Source organism: Hippichthys cyanospilos, chromosome 4 (genome assembly GCF_059441005.1).
Source record: "Hippichthys cyanospilos isolate Australia breed blue-spotted pipefish chromosome 4, RoL_Hcya_1.0, whole genome shotgun sequence".
Classification (NCBI taxonomy): Eukaryota; Metazoa; Chordata; class Actinopteri; order Syngnathiformes; family Syngnathidae; genus Hippichthys; species Hippichthys cyanospilos.
In genome coordinates, this window is record NC_142372.1 from 24,599,617 (window position 1) to 24,617,333 (window position 17,717).

Sequence of the window (17,717 nt, forward strand, 5' to 3'; positions counted from 1 at the left end):
GTGTCCATGTCTCTGGAACAAAAGATGACTGTAGCATTAAGTGCTTCATCATGGAGTATAGTAAAATCTAGGACAGCTCAACATCCTCAAGGGCTTTTGTCAATCTTAATTCCATTCAACCAGGAAAGTTCAAGACTTCTCTGTCCCTTAAAAGGATGTGCACATAGAGTAGTGGCATAATCCTGCATCACAGATTCAGAATGGATAAACAATAGTTATTAGTAAGGATATAGAACAATCTTAAAATAATATTAAGTACAGTAAAAGCTATTTTTTTTTTTAATCAGAAAGACATTATGTGTCCACTGATGTCAATACTGTGACTGGGGGTTTTACACCAAAATCAACCAAAATATGTGTTTTCTTTTCCTTTCAGCTTTTCCCTTCAGGGGTCGCCACAGTGAATTAAGCCCGTCTCCTGCATCCTCTTCTCTCACTTCAACTACTTTCATGTCCTCTTTCACTACACCTTTACACCTCCTTTTTGGTCTTCCTTTAGACATCTCATCTCTGGACATATCTGAACCATCTAAGTCTGGCTTCTCTGACTATCTCCCAAAACTCTAATAGGTGCTGTCCCTCTGATGTTTTCATTCTTGACCCGATCAATCAGGGTCACTTCCAAAGAGAACCTGTCATTTTTTGTCATTTCAAACCCAATTTATACACTTTTGCCCATCTGATTTTCCAAAATGGGTCTAATTTTACAGCTACCAAGGTATATATTAGGAAACATGTGTGAAACCCAACGCCATTTCACTCTGTTGATGGGAGGCTGCTAAAGTATGGACTTAGCAGTCAAAACATTATACTCGGTGCGACATTCCCCCCCAGGCAGTAGGTATTCTCCCATACTGGTGGCAGTAAATGGGAGCCTACAGCATTCAAACAACATTAGTAGATTCAAACGATTGAAACTCTTCCAAGCTTTTTTTTTTTTAATTTTTTTTTTTTTTTTATCTGAGTCCACACCTCTGTGTGCGTGCTCACCAGGAGTTGTTTACGGTATTTACCAGCGAACTTCCATAAGCAATAGTTTGTCAGTACAGTAAAGAAATTCCAGAAGGTACGTTTTGCGGAAAATCTCGCCAGCACAGACACAGCGTGCTTGCCGAAATTACGTTATTTTGACAGGTGGAGTCGCACGGAACTCTCGTAACGCGTCAAGCATAAACAAAGCTAGTGCCCTTCTTGCAGGATTTGCTCGCTTGTTATTTCTTAAACTTAATGAAGTCTTAACCTTGCCTTTGCCCCCTGGTGGTAGGATGACAAAGGGCTTGATTTGATATGTACATAGCCAGCTTTTTAAATGTTAATATCGCCATGGATCATCTTAATTAATCTCGGCAGCCAATATCATGATCCAGATTAAAATTCGATTAATTGTGCTGCCCTCGTCTGATATGACAGTTCTAATTTTTTTTAATTACATTTTTAAAATTAAACTTTTACAATAATCATGTATACGGGAAATAGGCATGCCAGATAAGAGGTGTACAGGTATACGGTATAAGCAGTACATTGCACAAAAGAGAAACAGATGAGAAAATAATACAACTCAAACCATCAGCAATGTTAATTCTAATTTAATTTGCTTGCGTGATTTAATTCAGTTTAAAATGCAATTGGTGAAGGCTAATTAATCCATGGTAAAATAATTTTAATTAAAATATAGAAAACTAAAAGACAGTTGTACCATTTTCTTATAGCAGCATTATTTTTGTTTGCACTATTTTGTTAAGCAGTGGTAACACATAATGTGACTTGAAAAAGAATTTTGCAAAAGAATTTTAATAAATTCTAATTGATATTTGTTTTATTGCTAGCGTATTTAGTTTATCGATTTACCTCCTTTAGGGTATTTAGCAATTTGGGGTATTTTACAGATTTGTTCAATTATAACTGCATATATGTTTATGTTTAATTTTAAGTTGCATAAGGATGCAATTGCTATCATGAACAAATGAGTTTAGATAGGCAGAAATGATCTTACCTCTTTGTGTGATATGGTGAGCTGTTCCTCCAAAGCACTGCATCTTTCCAAGGCGACCCGTAGTCTCTCCCTTACCTAAAAAATGTAAAAAAAAGTTTCAGGTGCAATCATACCTTTTAACAATCACCAAAAATATTTTCCTCATACTCAAGCAAAAGCCTGCATACAGTGGTACTTCACGGTAAGCTATGCATAATATATTCAAGCCCTACCTTCTCATCCAGGGCTTTATGGTGCTCAAAAAGTGACTTAAGGGCCTTGAGGACTTCCACTTCACTTGAGACTCCAGCAGGAGACTGAGCTTGTCTTTTCACTACTGTCATCCTCAGACTACGTTCATGACGAGAAACCAGGCACTCCAAATGCTCCAGGAGGAGCTGCACGAAGTACAAAAAAAAAAAGAAATATTTGCATTGCATTACACAGACATACATTTTAAAATTGCGATAAACGTTTTAGCAAGCATAGTATAATTCACAGAACATTTCTTTCCAGTGTTCATAGAAACATAACTACCGGTAAGGGCTGCACGATTAATTGTATTTTAATCGTGATCGCGATATTGGGCTGAAAGGATTATTTAAGATGATAACCAACGTTATTAACATTTAAAAAGCCAGTACAGTACAGTGGACCCCCCGCTTACAGCGTCCCTGTCTTACGTTTTTTTTTTTCATGTTGTGATGTTTTTTCATCCCCTCTTTACGGTATTTCCCCCGCTTTGCGACAAAAACAACTGTCGTGACCCTAAGGGGGTTGGCTGTATTTGTGTTGTTTTGTGTCCATCTGCAGGCGTTTTTAGGTAATGGCACTTATTTTCTATTGCCGTCAATGGCTCCATGCAAAGCATCACTACAATGCTGGTCTGCTATTGGTAGGCATCTGCTATTGGTCGGTCTCACTCTTTCAAAATTGAGATAGCACTGACATACCCTTTAAAATGATGTATTATACACGGAGGTAGCTCAAAAATGGACACGTGACAGCTCTTTGAATGATGCCAGAGTAAAATTCCTTTAACCCTTTCACTATAATTTTTTTTTGTTTGTTTTAGCAACAAAATAAATAAATACATAAGCGTTAAGTCATATACAGTAATTATTCTCTAGTCAAGAATCATATTTGTGTTGTGCAATCTTTCCTTATAACGGAATTTCCTTGATGTGGGAAACGTCACATTAGTTATTTAACATAGGTTTGGATTGCCCGCCACATGGTAAATTCGCCTTATGAGCCCAACCGTGGAACGGATTAATCTCGTAACACGGGGGCCCACTGTATATGTCAAACCTAGCACTTTCAGTCATCCTACCACCAGGGGGCAAACGGCAGGGACTTCATTAAGCTTCAGGCAGAAACACGGGGGAGGAGTTCTTCAGTGAATACGTTAAAACTTCTGGCGAGCGCGCACACAGAGGTGAGCAGTCGTCTGGGATAAAAAAAAAAAAAAAAAAAAAAAAAAAAAAAAGCTTGGAAGAAGTCGATCGTTTGAATCTACTCGTGTCATTTGTATGCTATAGAGTCCATTTACTTAATGGGTAAATATCGGGTGACTGCGAGGAAAACGCGTGCTGGCGAGATTACGCGCGTCTTCTTTCACGTCAAGAGTAGGACGCAATGGCAACACTGAATTTGGTTTTGCTGGCGCATTACGGAGATATCCAGTTTCAATCCCACCCTAAGAGCCTTTAGTTGACAATGTTTCCCACATGTCTCCATGCTAAAATCCTCTGCTTTTCTCAGACCCTAATATACCGTATTAGCTGTCAATCGAAACCCATTTTGAATTTTTTTTTGCCATAATTATTATTTACTTTATTTTAGTTTATTATTATTATTTTTCAGTATCAAATCTTCAATTTATGTTTATATGTACTGCTTGTTTAAAAAAAAGTGCAATAAATAGACAAGTTTGACCAAACATGATGAATGATCGTGATTAATAATCGTGATCGCAATATCAACCAAAATAATATTGTGGCCAAAATCGTGCAGCCGTACAACCGGAAGGATTAAAAACTTAAAATGCTCTTTTTTTCACATAAATATCTTATCCTGGCCTGTGTGTATGTGTATTTGTTGCATATCACTTTTTTAACGCATGCATGATTATGCAAATGTGTATGTTTATTTTCTATTATTTATTTATATAATTATTTATTTTTCCTTTTTCCTCATTGTGTGTGTGTGTGTGTGGGGGGGGGGGGGGGGGTTCAAGTGGGAGTATGTGCTTGAATAAGTGTATACTGTCTGGGGGATTGTTTTTTTTGTTAACACACATGGAAATCTATTATTTGTACATTATCCTGCAACATTTCTGTCGTTGTAGAATTCATAATCTGAAATAATTCTTTATATTTGCTAAGTCATTTTGTGAATCAATTATATTTGAGGAGGAACTTTCTATTTTGAGGAGCAAATATTTTGCAAGGATTCCCCAAAGATTGCGATTGGCTGGCAACCAGTACAAGGTGTACCCTGCTTGCTGCCCGAAGACAGCTGGAATAGGCACCAGCTCGACAGCAACCCTAGTGAAGATAAGCACTTAAAAAAATATTTGGATGGATTCCCAATGATTCAAAGCAAATTTTATCAAGCAGTAAAAATACAAATCTGTGGTCAACTTATAGGAAAATTTTCAGAGGAACAGATTCAAACAAAAATGTAAATTTTAGCTTAAAGTTAGGATTTTTTAAGCAGAGCTAAATTGTTTTGCTGTACAAAATTTCATTATCTCTGTTTTAACACACTTCCAGGTGGACCTCTTTTAAACGTGTGCTTGATCATCCAAGCATTTAGTCCTGTTGTTAAGTGGTTACCTGTCAATCTCAAATTAACAATAATATTCTGTTGTTTCCCATCATAACTTTGAGAAAAATGTTATCTTATTCACTGCCATGGAGGCGATGATTACTGACTCAAAAGAGACTCTGCAATTTGTTTAGCCATACTTACTGGACAGCCCAAACTTCTTGTTAGCTAGTAGCGCAATGTAAAATCAACATCGAGCTTACATCGCACTCCGACAACTCGCATGTAGAAGAACTAAGTGCTAAAACTTACATCTTGTAGAAACTTAAGTCTGTGATTCTAAGTTTTGCTAGGCAATTTGTTTTGATGTGGCATACAGTGGTTGTTTTGATTTGTATGCTACAATGTGACGCTGCTTATGCAAGCCTTTTAATTAGTTTGTTCAATAATAATCAGAGATATTAAGGAATTACCCAAGTAAATATAAGCCTAACAGGGTAAAAGGTAAGCATGATTTTCCATTTCTTGGTACTTCATCATACCACCATATTATAAAGATTTCAACAAACCCGTGTGTTGTTTCTTTCAGCTTTCAGTTCGGCGATCTCTTCCTCCTTTTCGAGAAGTTGTTCCCGGCACAAGTTCACCTCTTTTGTTAGTGCTGCAAACTCCTACGACAAAACAAATGCAAAAATGTGATTACCCCAAGATCACTTTTGAGACTATTACATTTCAGGCCAAGGCTTGGACATTTAATTCACTGACAAGTACACAGGAGCTGATGGAACCATTTTTCTTTATTCCCAAAAGTATTCTTCTTTTAATTCCCTGCAGTCACTAAGCTTTTCCAGGGTCTGGTTAAGATTCTGCTTCAGGAGTGTGGGGGTGCTATTAGTTGTCAAAGTCAGCCCCACAGTCCATATTTGTCCAGTCACTAAGCTTTTCCAGGGTCTGGTTAAGATTCTGCTTGAGGAGTGTGGGGTTGCCATTAGTTATCAAAGTCTGCCCCATAGGAGGCAGGCCTTTGAGTAATTACACAGTAGCTTACTTCCTACATTCCAGGGCAGAAGCAAAGGTTATGTAGTACAGCGCCCTTTAAGATTCTTGATTCACTCTCGTGTTCAGCTTTCAACTTTGCTCAACTGATTTTCTTGGTCATGGTAAATAGGCAGGCCTCTTGCCCTGAAAAAATCAAAACCAGTTGCTGAAAGAGAAAGGCCTAAGAATATGAAAAACATGAAGTGCAGTAAACTGCCTTGGAAAATACTTTCAAATCTTAAGACAAGAGCTGAAGACAAGCCAGTTTTCATCATAAAACAATGGCTCACTAACCTGTTTATGCAACATTTAAAAAAAACATCTGCGAGAGTAACACCTCTTACACCATAAGCAGGAAGTCATCCAATGCCCCTCATAGAAAAACTGTTTGGCGATTAGGTTTGGGTACCGAGATTTGGATACCAAGCGGTACCGGGACTAATAGCCCCTATCAGTTCTCCGGGATCATTATGAATTTAATTAAATTCCGTTACTACGTTGAGACCTAGTCCACCATGCGGACCGAGTCGCATAAAATAAAAAGAAGGTGACTGGCGCAGGTTAATTAATAGACACATCACATGACCTAAGAAGAACCAACAGAAAACATGTGCTATGCACGGGCAATTATTATGCTCGATGATGATTTTTATATATAGGGAATAAATGCAATACAAAAGTAATGTAATTACTGCAATGCATGACTTTTTGATGTAACGCGGTAGTGTAATATTACACAGTACACACAAAAAAAATAGTAATATTGTAATGTAATGTACTACAATGCATGGATCTTTTCCAGATAAGCTCGGCAAAAAGTTAACCCCTGCCACCTAAAAAAGGCCACGCTGGCATCGGCCGGGAGAGGCGATTGAGCAGGCCCAGTGGGGTGTGCCTATCGGACAAGCCAGCCCTGGGTCTAGCTCGGTGAGGCTCTCTCCTTCCTCATTATTTTCGGTAATGATGACCTTGTTACGACTTTTACTGCCTCTAGATAGTCAAGTTTGATCGTCTTCTGGGTGATCCGCGGAACTCACTAAACCATCCAATCGGTAGTAGCAACGGGGGTTGCGTGATTGGAACTGGCACAGGTGTTGGGGCTTAACTTTTCGCGTGTGCACTTTTTGCATTAGTGGCGGGGCTTATCTGGAAAGGATCCCAATGCATTTTTAGCCTGATGGTGGTGGTGGTGGTGGACGATATCAAGCATGTTTGACAAAATGTTAAATCTTTGGGTTGTTGTGGTGGCATGACACAAGCAACTATCAATTGATGGGCTCTAGTAAAACCACTAATAGGAAACTTTGCAAACAATCATGAGAATGGCATGAATGAAAAGGAAATACCAGCAAGAGCACGAGTGTGTCCCGAAACTGGAGCATCCGGTTGTGGAGCAGGTGACGAAACTTTGGTCATGAAAGGCAACCTTTTTTATTTTATCATGACAAAGTGAAGATTATTCTATTAAAATGTCAAAAGAAGGTTCTGGTCATGTCATTAGCACAAATGGCAGCTTAGAGCAATAGCTTCCTCAAGTAGTAACGAATCTCGCCCCTCAAAAGAGAATTAAACTTGGTGAAAAGTGATTAAGACGAGGGGCGTATATGGTAAGAAAGGAAGCAGGCAACAAAACTGCCATGTACATAAGAGCCTACAACCAATGAGAATGTAGCAAAAGACCCTTCGGTGCCAGATGCTAACGTTAATACTCTGTACACCTTACACTCCTCTAAGCCTCCCCCAATGTTATGAACAGCTATATACTTGCATGGCAAACAAAATCCTTTAAATATTTAGGGCATTATTTTACCTAAATGATTTATCAAAATTGTCAGAGGTCAGTTCTCTGCCGATTCAAAAAAAAAAAAAAAAAAAAAAAAAGATTAGGAAGCTATGGAACGGGGGAAACTGATCCTTTATCTATTGTTTGGCTGAAGAATTGAATTAATTAAAATTATCATATTATCGAGGTTTCTGTACATTTTTAACACCCTACCAATAGATAGTCATAGTCAGTTTAATGAGTGGGATAAATTTATATTGAAATACATTAGGCAAAATATGAGACCCACTGTTTTTCTAAAAACTTTACAACTACCTAAGGAGAAGGGGGGATGGGGCCTTCCATCCCTTTTGTACTCTATTGTACATCCAGATAGGGGCAATAACATGTTGGTGTGATCCATCATATGATGCGAAATGGAAGGGAATAGTTGAGGGAACGTTTCTGATTCCAATACAAGTGATTATAGCTGATAGCCATATTCAAAACTATATAGACTGTGCATACAATACGTGGGTCAAACTTACCCCGAAAATATGGAAAAAGTTTCTTAAACAATATAAACTAGACAGAGAGATTTTCATTTTGATATGGTGTGTTGATTATTAAGATATTATGCCAAACAAGTTTGACCTTAGACTTCAGATCTGGGCGTCAAGGGGATAACGGTTTTATTTAAGTTAATGAGAACGTGGAAACCGTTTTAATGACCGAATATGAAAAGATCACTGCTTATATGTATATAGATTATTTGGGTGTGTTTTATTTTTGTTCTGTATGTGTGTTGATTAATGTTATTTTCACATAAAAACAAAACATATACGTATTACAAAAAAAAAATAATAATTTGTCAATACATAAAGTATAACAACAGGTTCTCGTGTCTTATTAGGGTAACCGCTGCACCGGAGGTCCAAAGTTTTAGGTAAAAGGTTAGGGATCTTTCAGTGGAATTGAGCTGTTTAAAGTATACTGCCTACCAGCTTACGCTGTGCCGAATTGAGGTCAGCAGCGCCCCATCTTCACTATAAACAGTATTTATGGTGCATGTTTACCCCTCCTGAGACGTCAGATGGGGGACCAGAATATCCTGCGCCAGGCCACGTTTTCCTTTGAGGAAGCAGAGTTTGGAAACTTAGAGGTGGTCAAAAAACTTCTTGGTTGCAAAGCCCCGAGGGTGGATGAGACCTGCCCGGAGTTCCTAAAGCCTCTGGATGTTGTAGGGCTGTCCTGGTTGACATACAACATCACAATGACAACGGGGACAGTGCCCCTGGATTGGCACAGGAGGGTTGTGGTCCCATTTTTTTAAGAAAAGGGATCAGAGGGTGTGTTCCAACTACAATGGGAACACGTTCCTCAGCTTCCCCGGTAAGGTCTATTCGGGGATGCCCTTCGTCAGGAAGTCCAACCTCTGCTCCAGGAGGGGCAGTGTGGTTTTTGTTCCGACCATGGAACAGTGGACCAGTTCTACGTACACGCTCAGCAGGATCCTTGAGGGTGCATTGGAGTTCACCCAAACAACCTGTATGTGCTTTGTGGACTTGAAGAAGGCGTTCAACCAGGTCACTCTGAGAGCTCTGTGGGGGTACTTCAGGAGTAAGGGGTACCAAATGCACTGATATATGCTGTCCAGTCCCTATACCACCGGTGTCAGTGTTTGGTCCACATTTCCGACAGTAAGTCGAATTTGATTCCGGTGACTTTGCTACCCTTTGTCACCGATTGTGTTCATTACTTTTATGGACAGAATTTCTAGGCGCAGCTGAAGCATTGAGTGGGTTCGGTTTGGGGTTCTCAGCATCCCAGCTATTTGCGGATGATGTGGTGCTGTTGGCTTCCTCAGGCTGTGACCTTCAACTCTCAATGGAGCTGTTTGCAGCAGAGAGTGAAGTGGCTGGAATGAAGATCAGCACCTCCAAATCTGAGACATGGTCATCAATCAGAAAAATGTGGAATACCTTTACTGGATGAGAGGGACATCCCCAATTAGAGGAGTTTCTGTGATGTGGATGCTGTACCAAGTCTGTTGTGGCAAAGAAATAGCTGAGTCGAAAGGTGAAGCTCTCTATTTACCGGTCTACGTTCCTGCCCTCACCTATGGTCATGAGCTGTGGGCCTGGCAATCCCCTTGGAGGAGTGTCAGGGTTATCTTTAAAAGTAGACTAAGACAAGCCCTGCAGCTAAACAGCAAAATAGTAACTCAGACCAGCCAAGATTGACTTTTTTCCGCCTCGGCAAAGGGAAAAAAGCTTGGTGTACATACGCATGCGTTGCCAACAGCATTTTCGGCGCTCAAGCGTCCCCGCCTGCTTTTTATTCCTTCAGCAGAGCATTGCACATTACAAGACATAACAAAAAGAGCCAGCCGGGCACCACCAACAGCTGGGCCCGGCTCACACTTTCCTGAGTCAACAGCTCTATCTAAGGACTGGGTCGAGATGAACTAGGACTGCATAGATGGATAGCAATGCACACATTTCTAGACAAGAAATAAGCACATAATGATAACAACCTAATATATGATTCCCTTCACAAGGAGCTGGACAATGTGGCTGGGGAGAGAGAAGTCAGGGCTTCCCTGCTCAAGCTGCTACTCCCCCTAGCCAACCCAAGAAGAGAGCAGTAGAAAAATGGATGGATGGATGTATGGATGGATGTATGGATGGATGTATGGATGGATGGATGGATGGATGGATGGATGGATGGATGGATGGATGGATGGATGGATGGATGGATGGATGGATGGGGACTTGGACAGTGAGGCTGACGTGTTAACCACTGCGTCACTGAGCAGCCTTAAAAAAAAATCTAGTTGTAGTCTTTAGTGACGCTGCAAAATTCAATCAATTTTAAAATCTCAGGCTGACACAAGAATAACACTAAAAGCAGTGTTTAGACATGAGCTAGTGTGAGTCAGTAGTCTTCCCAAATCTTCTGAAGTGCACATAGCATTATAACTGCAATGTAGTAGAATGCAATTCTTAAATTGCAAAAACTTCAATTTGGGAAAAACAATTTTACTTAAATTGTTTCTCAAAATCGCTCATTTCTATGTTCACCATTGCTGACAACTGATATTTCTTTTGAAAGACTGTGGATGCCCGAAGCACAACTCATTAATGCATCAAACAGATGGACAATGCATTGGTCTCTGTATTGAGTGTCAAGCCTGATAAGATCATGTATGCATACTTGTAACATAATTCCAATTAAAGACACTTAATACTACTGCACAAGAATATTAAAACATCAAACATCATATTAGACAAGAGACCATAGTCGACATTCAAATGTTAGTGCAAAATTTGCTTTTCCCTAAAAAAGTGCAACGTTATAGATGTGAAGTTCACAGCAGCCAACTTAGCTATAGCTATAGAGTGATTTCAAAAGGTCTACTTGTGTGATACACGTCACACTAAACATTTCTGGGTTGTGACCTGCATTTCTTTAGAACTGTCAATTAAGTTGAATGCACTAAGGAGGGGCTGTCATACTAACAGACAACCTGATTGAAGATATGAGCTAATTTAACGACAAATGAATGCTTGGAAATTGATCCTCTCGAAGCAAAATACTGACTACTGGCCGCACCCACAAGATGCAATGTTGATGCAGTCTGAACAAAAATAATCTAGTATGGCGCTTCTACTCAAGCAATGCAGTTTTCTGCAAAAGTGGAAATGATGGTAAGTCCATTCAGCCCTGTTCAAATGCCCGCTTTCTATAATATACAACAACAAAGTGACCAAGATGAAATATTTCAAAAGTTTGTCAACAATCAAGTGTGACTTCTAACAAGTACCTGTATTACAAATATGCACAAAGAGGATGACTGTGTTCACATTTCACAGTCACATTAAAACTGATGTTAAATGCAAATCAGAAAAAACTCCATTTAAAGTCCCTTTGATGAATGGCAAAATTCAATGACTCTAGTTAGGGTCTGATTGATTAAATCAGTCTGGCTGATTATACCCCTCCAAACATCAGCATATTGGTCGTCCATGGCCAATTGTTTTCCCCTTTAAAAAAAAATACAATTATGTTACACAGATAAGGATGATCTCCTACTTAGGGGTGGGTTAGATTTTTTTTTTTTTTTTTTTGGCTGGCTGAGATGCTGCTATTTTACACACAACCTTTTCACAGTTTGCCCCCCTCCCAAAAAAACAAACAAAAAAACATCAACAACAATATACATGAATAAAATGACAGTTACATTAGTAAACTACTGGTAACAAACACACAAGGAATAACAACAACATTATAACTTCAGTAGACCATAGTATAGAAATTAAGTGCTACTGGCAACAGTCAAATACCAATAACTGACTTTTTTTCAAACAGTTTAATGATATAATAGCACTATATACTCTACTATAATAGATTACAATGGCAAGTCAGCAAAACCAAAGGAGGTGACTAACAAAATAAAACAAAATTCTAATTCCTACACTGTATTTAATTACTACAAAATTTCAAGTAGCCGAAGACATGTTTAGAAAAAAAGTGCCCATGAAGCTATTTTTGAAAAAGAAAAAAAAAAGTGTTTAATTTGTATTCATAAATACTAATGATGTGTTGCTTCTGAAGAAGAATGTAAAATAGAATTTCTCTAATAAAATGTTCTGCTTTTTCAGACAATATAAACAAAGTTTTTTTTTCCTTAAACAAACATTGCCCTACATATCGCAGTACACCTTTGCTATATCGGGATTTGTCTCAATATGCTTTCAAGCTGCAATACCCAGCACACTCATTGACAGATATCAATTACCTTATTTCTCCCTGTACAAGTTGAGTTTTTTTTCCTCATTTTCAACCCCCATTTAGGGGGTAGGGGATGGGGGTTCGACATCACCGTATAACTCAAAACCCCAGATACCTGTGTTTTAAGTAGTTTGAATGTGAAATAAGCAATATGTCATTTACATGGCTTGAAATGATGAAATATGATCCTAAAATTATTAAGTATATACATAATTTGATAAAGTGTGCATCCGTTTTAAAGTTATTTGTACACAAACATTGTGAAAATGCATTTTCGTCAAAGGCCACTTAATTGCCTCTTTGTTGTCAACAAGGCTACGTGGATCATTATTTCGGCGGACTTTGATGCATAATGTAAAGGAAAAGGCTTGACTTGTCTCCTTCAGCCCTTGGACGCATGCTTAAAACAAGCCAGTGAGGACAAAAACATGAGAGCAAAAGGCAACATTGCACGCTCTGACCTCACCACTTTGTCACTTGTGTAAAGAAAGCTTGGGAGAATATCCCGAGAACAATGATAAGCAAATCATTTGACTACCCGTGGAAGAGTATTGAGCATGTTTGAAGAGATGACGAGGAGGAAAAAGAGCACCTCTGAAATAGCTCCTTCCATTTCAATGTATGGCTATTTGGTGTGTCAGATAGTGATGATGAGTTTTAGGGCTTTTAATCAAATTCAAATTCAGCTTTGTCAAAAAATAAAGCATTGAAACTTCAAATGATTTGATTGTTGCAACATTAGTTTCAGCATTTGCGTCTACATTGCCTCACAGTCTTGTCTGCGCCACCCAACTCAAAATACTAAACAAAACTTTACTAAAAGATATTTGTAGTTCAAAGATCAGATCAGGAAGGCATCTATTTGGGAACAACACTTTAAGTATGTCACATGGTGACTGATTTCATCATGGTGTATAAGGCACACTACTTGAGAAAATGACTCAAAATGAAAAAAGAATGCCATTTTTGAAAACTCTTTGCTTGTATTTATAGTGTTTACTTTTGCAATTTACAAATATAATTAGTGGCTTGAGACTGTTCGCATGAAATCGTTTGCGATCATAAATCATTTGATAGCATGTTCTTCAAAAGTCGTTAGTACTTATTTATTGCCTAACAATATGTAGAATGAGCTTCGCATCTCTTTAAGTGCAAACTCTTTTTGGAAATGGACCTCTTTTTGATGCTAAAATGTAAATTCTGGAGTTGGCAAATTCCTACAAATATAGTTACAGTACGCCCATCTTGGTAATTAATCATGAAGAAAAGAAAATATTTTTGCACATGTCCTTGCTTACCTGTGGTAAAGCAGTGTTGAGTTGTCTCTGGAGAGAGTCCCTTTCATGGCCAACCTCGTGAAGCTTGCCTTGAGCCAAGCTCAGATTTTCTTGAGTTTCTCTCAGGGTCTCAAGAAGACGATCCCTCTCCTCTAACATGGACACCATCAACGACTCAAAATGACCTTCAGAGTCCGACTGTCGGGGGGAGCCGGACCCTCGGCGACCTGTGCCACCACCATTTGGTCCTTCGGTCTCACTGATGGTTGGCATCACTTCACACATCATCTAAAATAGTGGTTTGGAAGAGACATTAGGGCACAGGCAGGAAAACAATAAGAAAAATCCAGTAGTAAGACTAAGAAGACTTCATAGTGTTTATTGGTCCCCACATGTAACTAAAGATATGACAAAACACACGATTATAAGAAAATAGAAAAGTGCGACTATTCGAGTGATTTTACATCGTTACAATTGGAGATAAATCATTTTAATATTAGGTATCTCAATTTCTTGGAAAATGGTTGTTTATTAGACTTTGAAAAATTAGCGTTTTTTTTCCAAAGCTAATATTGATTATCAGTCCTCCAGGAGGCCGATAACAAATATTTAAGACCAATATTAATTTCAGGGAGTCAATGAATATTTATTGCAATAAAGAAAGTTTTTTCAACAATACCAATCACCAAACTTCATTTAAATTCGTTGAGATCCCTCAACACAGAAAAAGGCAAAGTAAAATAACTTTGTTAAAATAATAGTAAAACTAACTGTCATGACAATAATAGTAATAAAACAGTTAAACACATCTCACTCTCACTCTTCCTCTCTCACTGCCTCCCTCCCTCTCCCTTCTCCATCTCCCTCCCTCCCTCAGCTTCCACTCAAGTTAGCCGGTTCTTTTTCGAAAGCTGAAAACCTCCCTCACAGCTGACTGTGTTTGTTTGGATGGGGGGAAAAGTTCGATTGGTTGGCTTTGTTCGTCCACCCTCCAGCTTGTGAGACTGCTCGCGTCCCCCAGCGTTACCACATAAAATGCTCTGTGAAAGTAGCATATCAGCATGTCAGCCACTTTACCCAAGGTAGTTAAGGAGGAATACGCAGGAGCACACATATTGATACTCAAGCTGGCAAAGGTGGAAGTGGACAACAGCAGCTGTACTGTGATTGGCTGCTGCAGCTGAGGAGGACTCATGTATGATACACAAAAAGAGACAACTCCCGACGCACACTGCAGTTGCCGGTTAAGGCAGACAATGCGGGAGGCAAAAGAAATTACCAGTTTTGGCAGATTTGGAAGGTTTTAAATAACTGACTTTTAAAATCACAGTGCAGGTTAGCCTGAAAGGCTAGCGGACATTCAAAACAAGGCAATGCGCATATGGCTTTCACTACTGATTGGTTATGGCGCTTGCCTGGCTAACCAATCAGATCCATATATGGGCGGGGCAATGCTGAGATTCCACAGTCAGAGAAGGAAGGATGCATTGGGCATAATGATGAACTTTATTGGCCATAAGATTAACAAAAAAGGCAGATGCCAATATTCACCAATACGACGAATAGCGGCCAGGCCAATAATCGGTCTATCCCAATTGTTTATGTTTCAAAATTATTCCGTACAGATTTGAGGCAACCATTACTTATACGGCTAAACATGCATTTTATGTGTGACAATCACACACTATATAGCAAGCAAGTTATCACCAGGCCATATCCAGCCTGCTCAATTTGGTGAAATTATATTTACAATCCTTGTTGTCTTAAAATTTTGATTTTCTTGCAATTCTGCTGTTACCCTGGTAGATGGCTTATTATAGATGCGTGTATAATGTGGCATATAATGTTTGCCCATGTTTGTTTTACTATTTGACCCCCCTGTTAAGATTAATGGAGCTAAGAAAATTGGACAGGGAATTTTGAGTGATTCATAAAGAGTGGATAACTAACTAATATAACTTTTTATAACTTCCAGACTCAACCAAATCTTTTTCATTGACAAGATGGCATTCAAGAGACAATTACAAAGGCAGATTTTAGGTTGTCATTCCAATTAGCAAAAGTCAGCAAACCTCGACTTTTATGCGTCACTTAATGATGTGGCGTTTCCAAACCTCCGGAGGAGGGCACAGAAAATGCTGGCATAGTTGAGCTTGCATCACGAACATCAGGAAAGCCAGCTGCAAATCCAAGTTAACTGACCCACCTCAAATCTGTCCTGAGAATATCCACAACAAAACTAACTCCAGACTTAGATGCACCGACTAAAAAGGAGACCAGCAACACTGTTCTTACCAACATTAAAATTAAAATACCCAGGCTGTGTTGTAAAAAAATGTATTTGAAAGGCAGGTGTTCAGTAAGTCTTACATGTTACATATCATTTCTGTTAGGGGTGTACATACAGTAAGTGGTGCGCAGGTGCATCTTCATTCCCAGAAAAAACAATTTGCAGCAGATCAACTATAAACTGCTCCTGATCTGCTGTCACTGTTCCACGACTGTCTGGTCGTTGAATTTTGGCTTAGGGGAAATTTGGCACATTGAACAAAGAGACCTGTATCTTCCTTCGCATCGAAAATAAAGAGTCAGGTGGAGAGTGATGATGTTAATATCCTGAAGGCCTGAAGGATAGCTGAACTTTCAGTGCTTTAAAATAGTAACTGATAGCAATAAAAAAAAAAAAAAATGGCAAAATGGTTAAAATGCATAGACCTTAAACATTTTTTGGTTGTAACACTTTTGTTAATTTTCAATTGAAATTAAAGTAAATGTATTCTATATAACCAATGTATTGTTTCCTATCTCATGAGGTGAATTCTCAAAACACTGCATCCATCTGCTCCTAGTCCGGTCCTTCAGTCAAATTTTAGAACAGTTTGTGCCCCCCCCCCCCAACTCTATAGTCAATAAGGTTTAACCATTGCAACAGTCTATCAAACAAATCAGTTGACACTGCTTACTACTAAATATTGCAGCAATATACTTGCTCAGCAAAGGCAGTACAAATTTGGTTCTAGACAGCAAAGAACTCACGTCCCGGTTCAACCATGGGAAGCTAAAAAAAAATTGCCATTTTGGAAGCTTCTGAGTTAAGGTTACCATGACAACGGGGTAAGTAAATTCTAGAGAATTACAACCGGCCTTCACAAGCTGGAGGTTTAGATCCTTCAGACAGATCGCTAGACAACAGCCTGGAATCATGTGAATTGGATTTTGCATTCCGGGAAGGGAACAATTTGAAGCCAGGTCTGAATAAAATTTGCTGTTGACCAATTTAGGTGTGGTTAAGAGCTGGATTATACTAACAAACAAACCAAACAAATGCTATAAATTGTTTAACCTTAAACTGTTGAACTACCGTAAAAAAAAAATAGATAACAATCACATAAATGGAAGCTAGATTACTCTGTGCAACATATACAGTAGTCACATATACAGTAGTCAACACAAAAATAATAAAAAGAAACATTAATTTCCACCTTTTTTCAAGTAACTATTTTTTTTTTTTATAAATATCACCAAATCCCTTAAGGCAGATCACTGCCGAGACGACTGTCCCACCATTCCATGTCACTGAGTTTTATATAGGACAGAGACCCAGAAAAAGTGGCAACACTGACTTTTATCAGGAATATAAAGGGAGTTAGAACTGGAATACTGTAGATGTGAAATTGTGCCTGGATGCAGGCCCATTATATGGAGACAACCAACAATGGGTAAGAGAGAGGTGAGAAGTTCGACTGAAACGCAATTCTCTCACCATGTTGAGCTGAAAATATATATATTTTTCCAGTGTTACCAAGAAACTATTTGTAGGATGCTAAGTTGCGGCTAGGTTCTGTGTAAAAGGCAAAATGAATGTCAGACCTATGAAATGGTAGTGGGGGAGTTGATTGAGCAAACATCTGTATACAGTAGTGACAGATGGTGTGTCCAAAAGCATCTCAGACAACCGATGTGTTTGAAAAGACAAAAACAGTACATATTTGAAATTTATTCTTGGATCTGCTTTAAAAATTAAAAATAAAAAAATAACATGTGGTTTACCTTTATTTCTATAGTATTTAAACTCCAAAAAAATCCCCACAATTTAGAAACA

The 17,717-nt window shown here is 38.7% G+C and overlaps 1 protein-coding gene across 9 annotated transcripts in view; it reads right to left on the minus strand.

Annotated features, from left to right (window-relative positions):
- The window catches only part of ppfia1 (PTPRF interacting protein alpha 1), a 52,334-nt gene that overhangs the window by 33,484 nt on the left and 1,133 nt on the right, over positions 1–17,717 (minus strand). For all 9 annotated transcript variants that reach the window (XM_088412778.1, XM_088412780.1, XM_088412781.1 and 6 more), the window contains exons 2-5: positions 13,637–13,903; positions 5,314–5,415; positions 2,206–2,370; positions 1,994–2,068 (exon numbers count right to left, since the gene is read on the minus strand). In XM_088412778.1, coding sequence (XP_088268904.1) covers positions 1,994–2,068; positions 2,206–2,370; positions 5,314–5,415; positions 13,637–13,903 — 609 coding nt within the window. The remainder of the gene's footprint in view (positions 1–1,993; positions 2,069–2,205; positions 2,371–5,313; positions 5,416–13,636; positions 13,904–17,717) is intronic.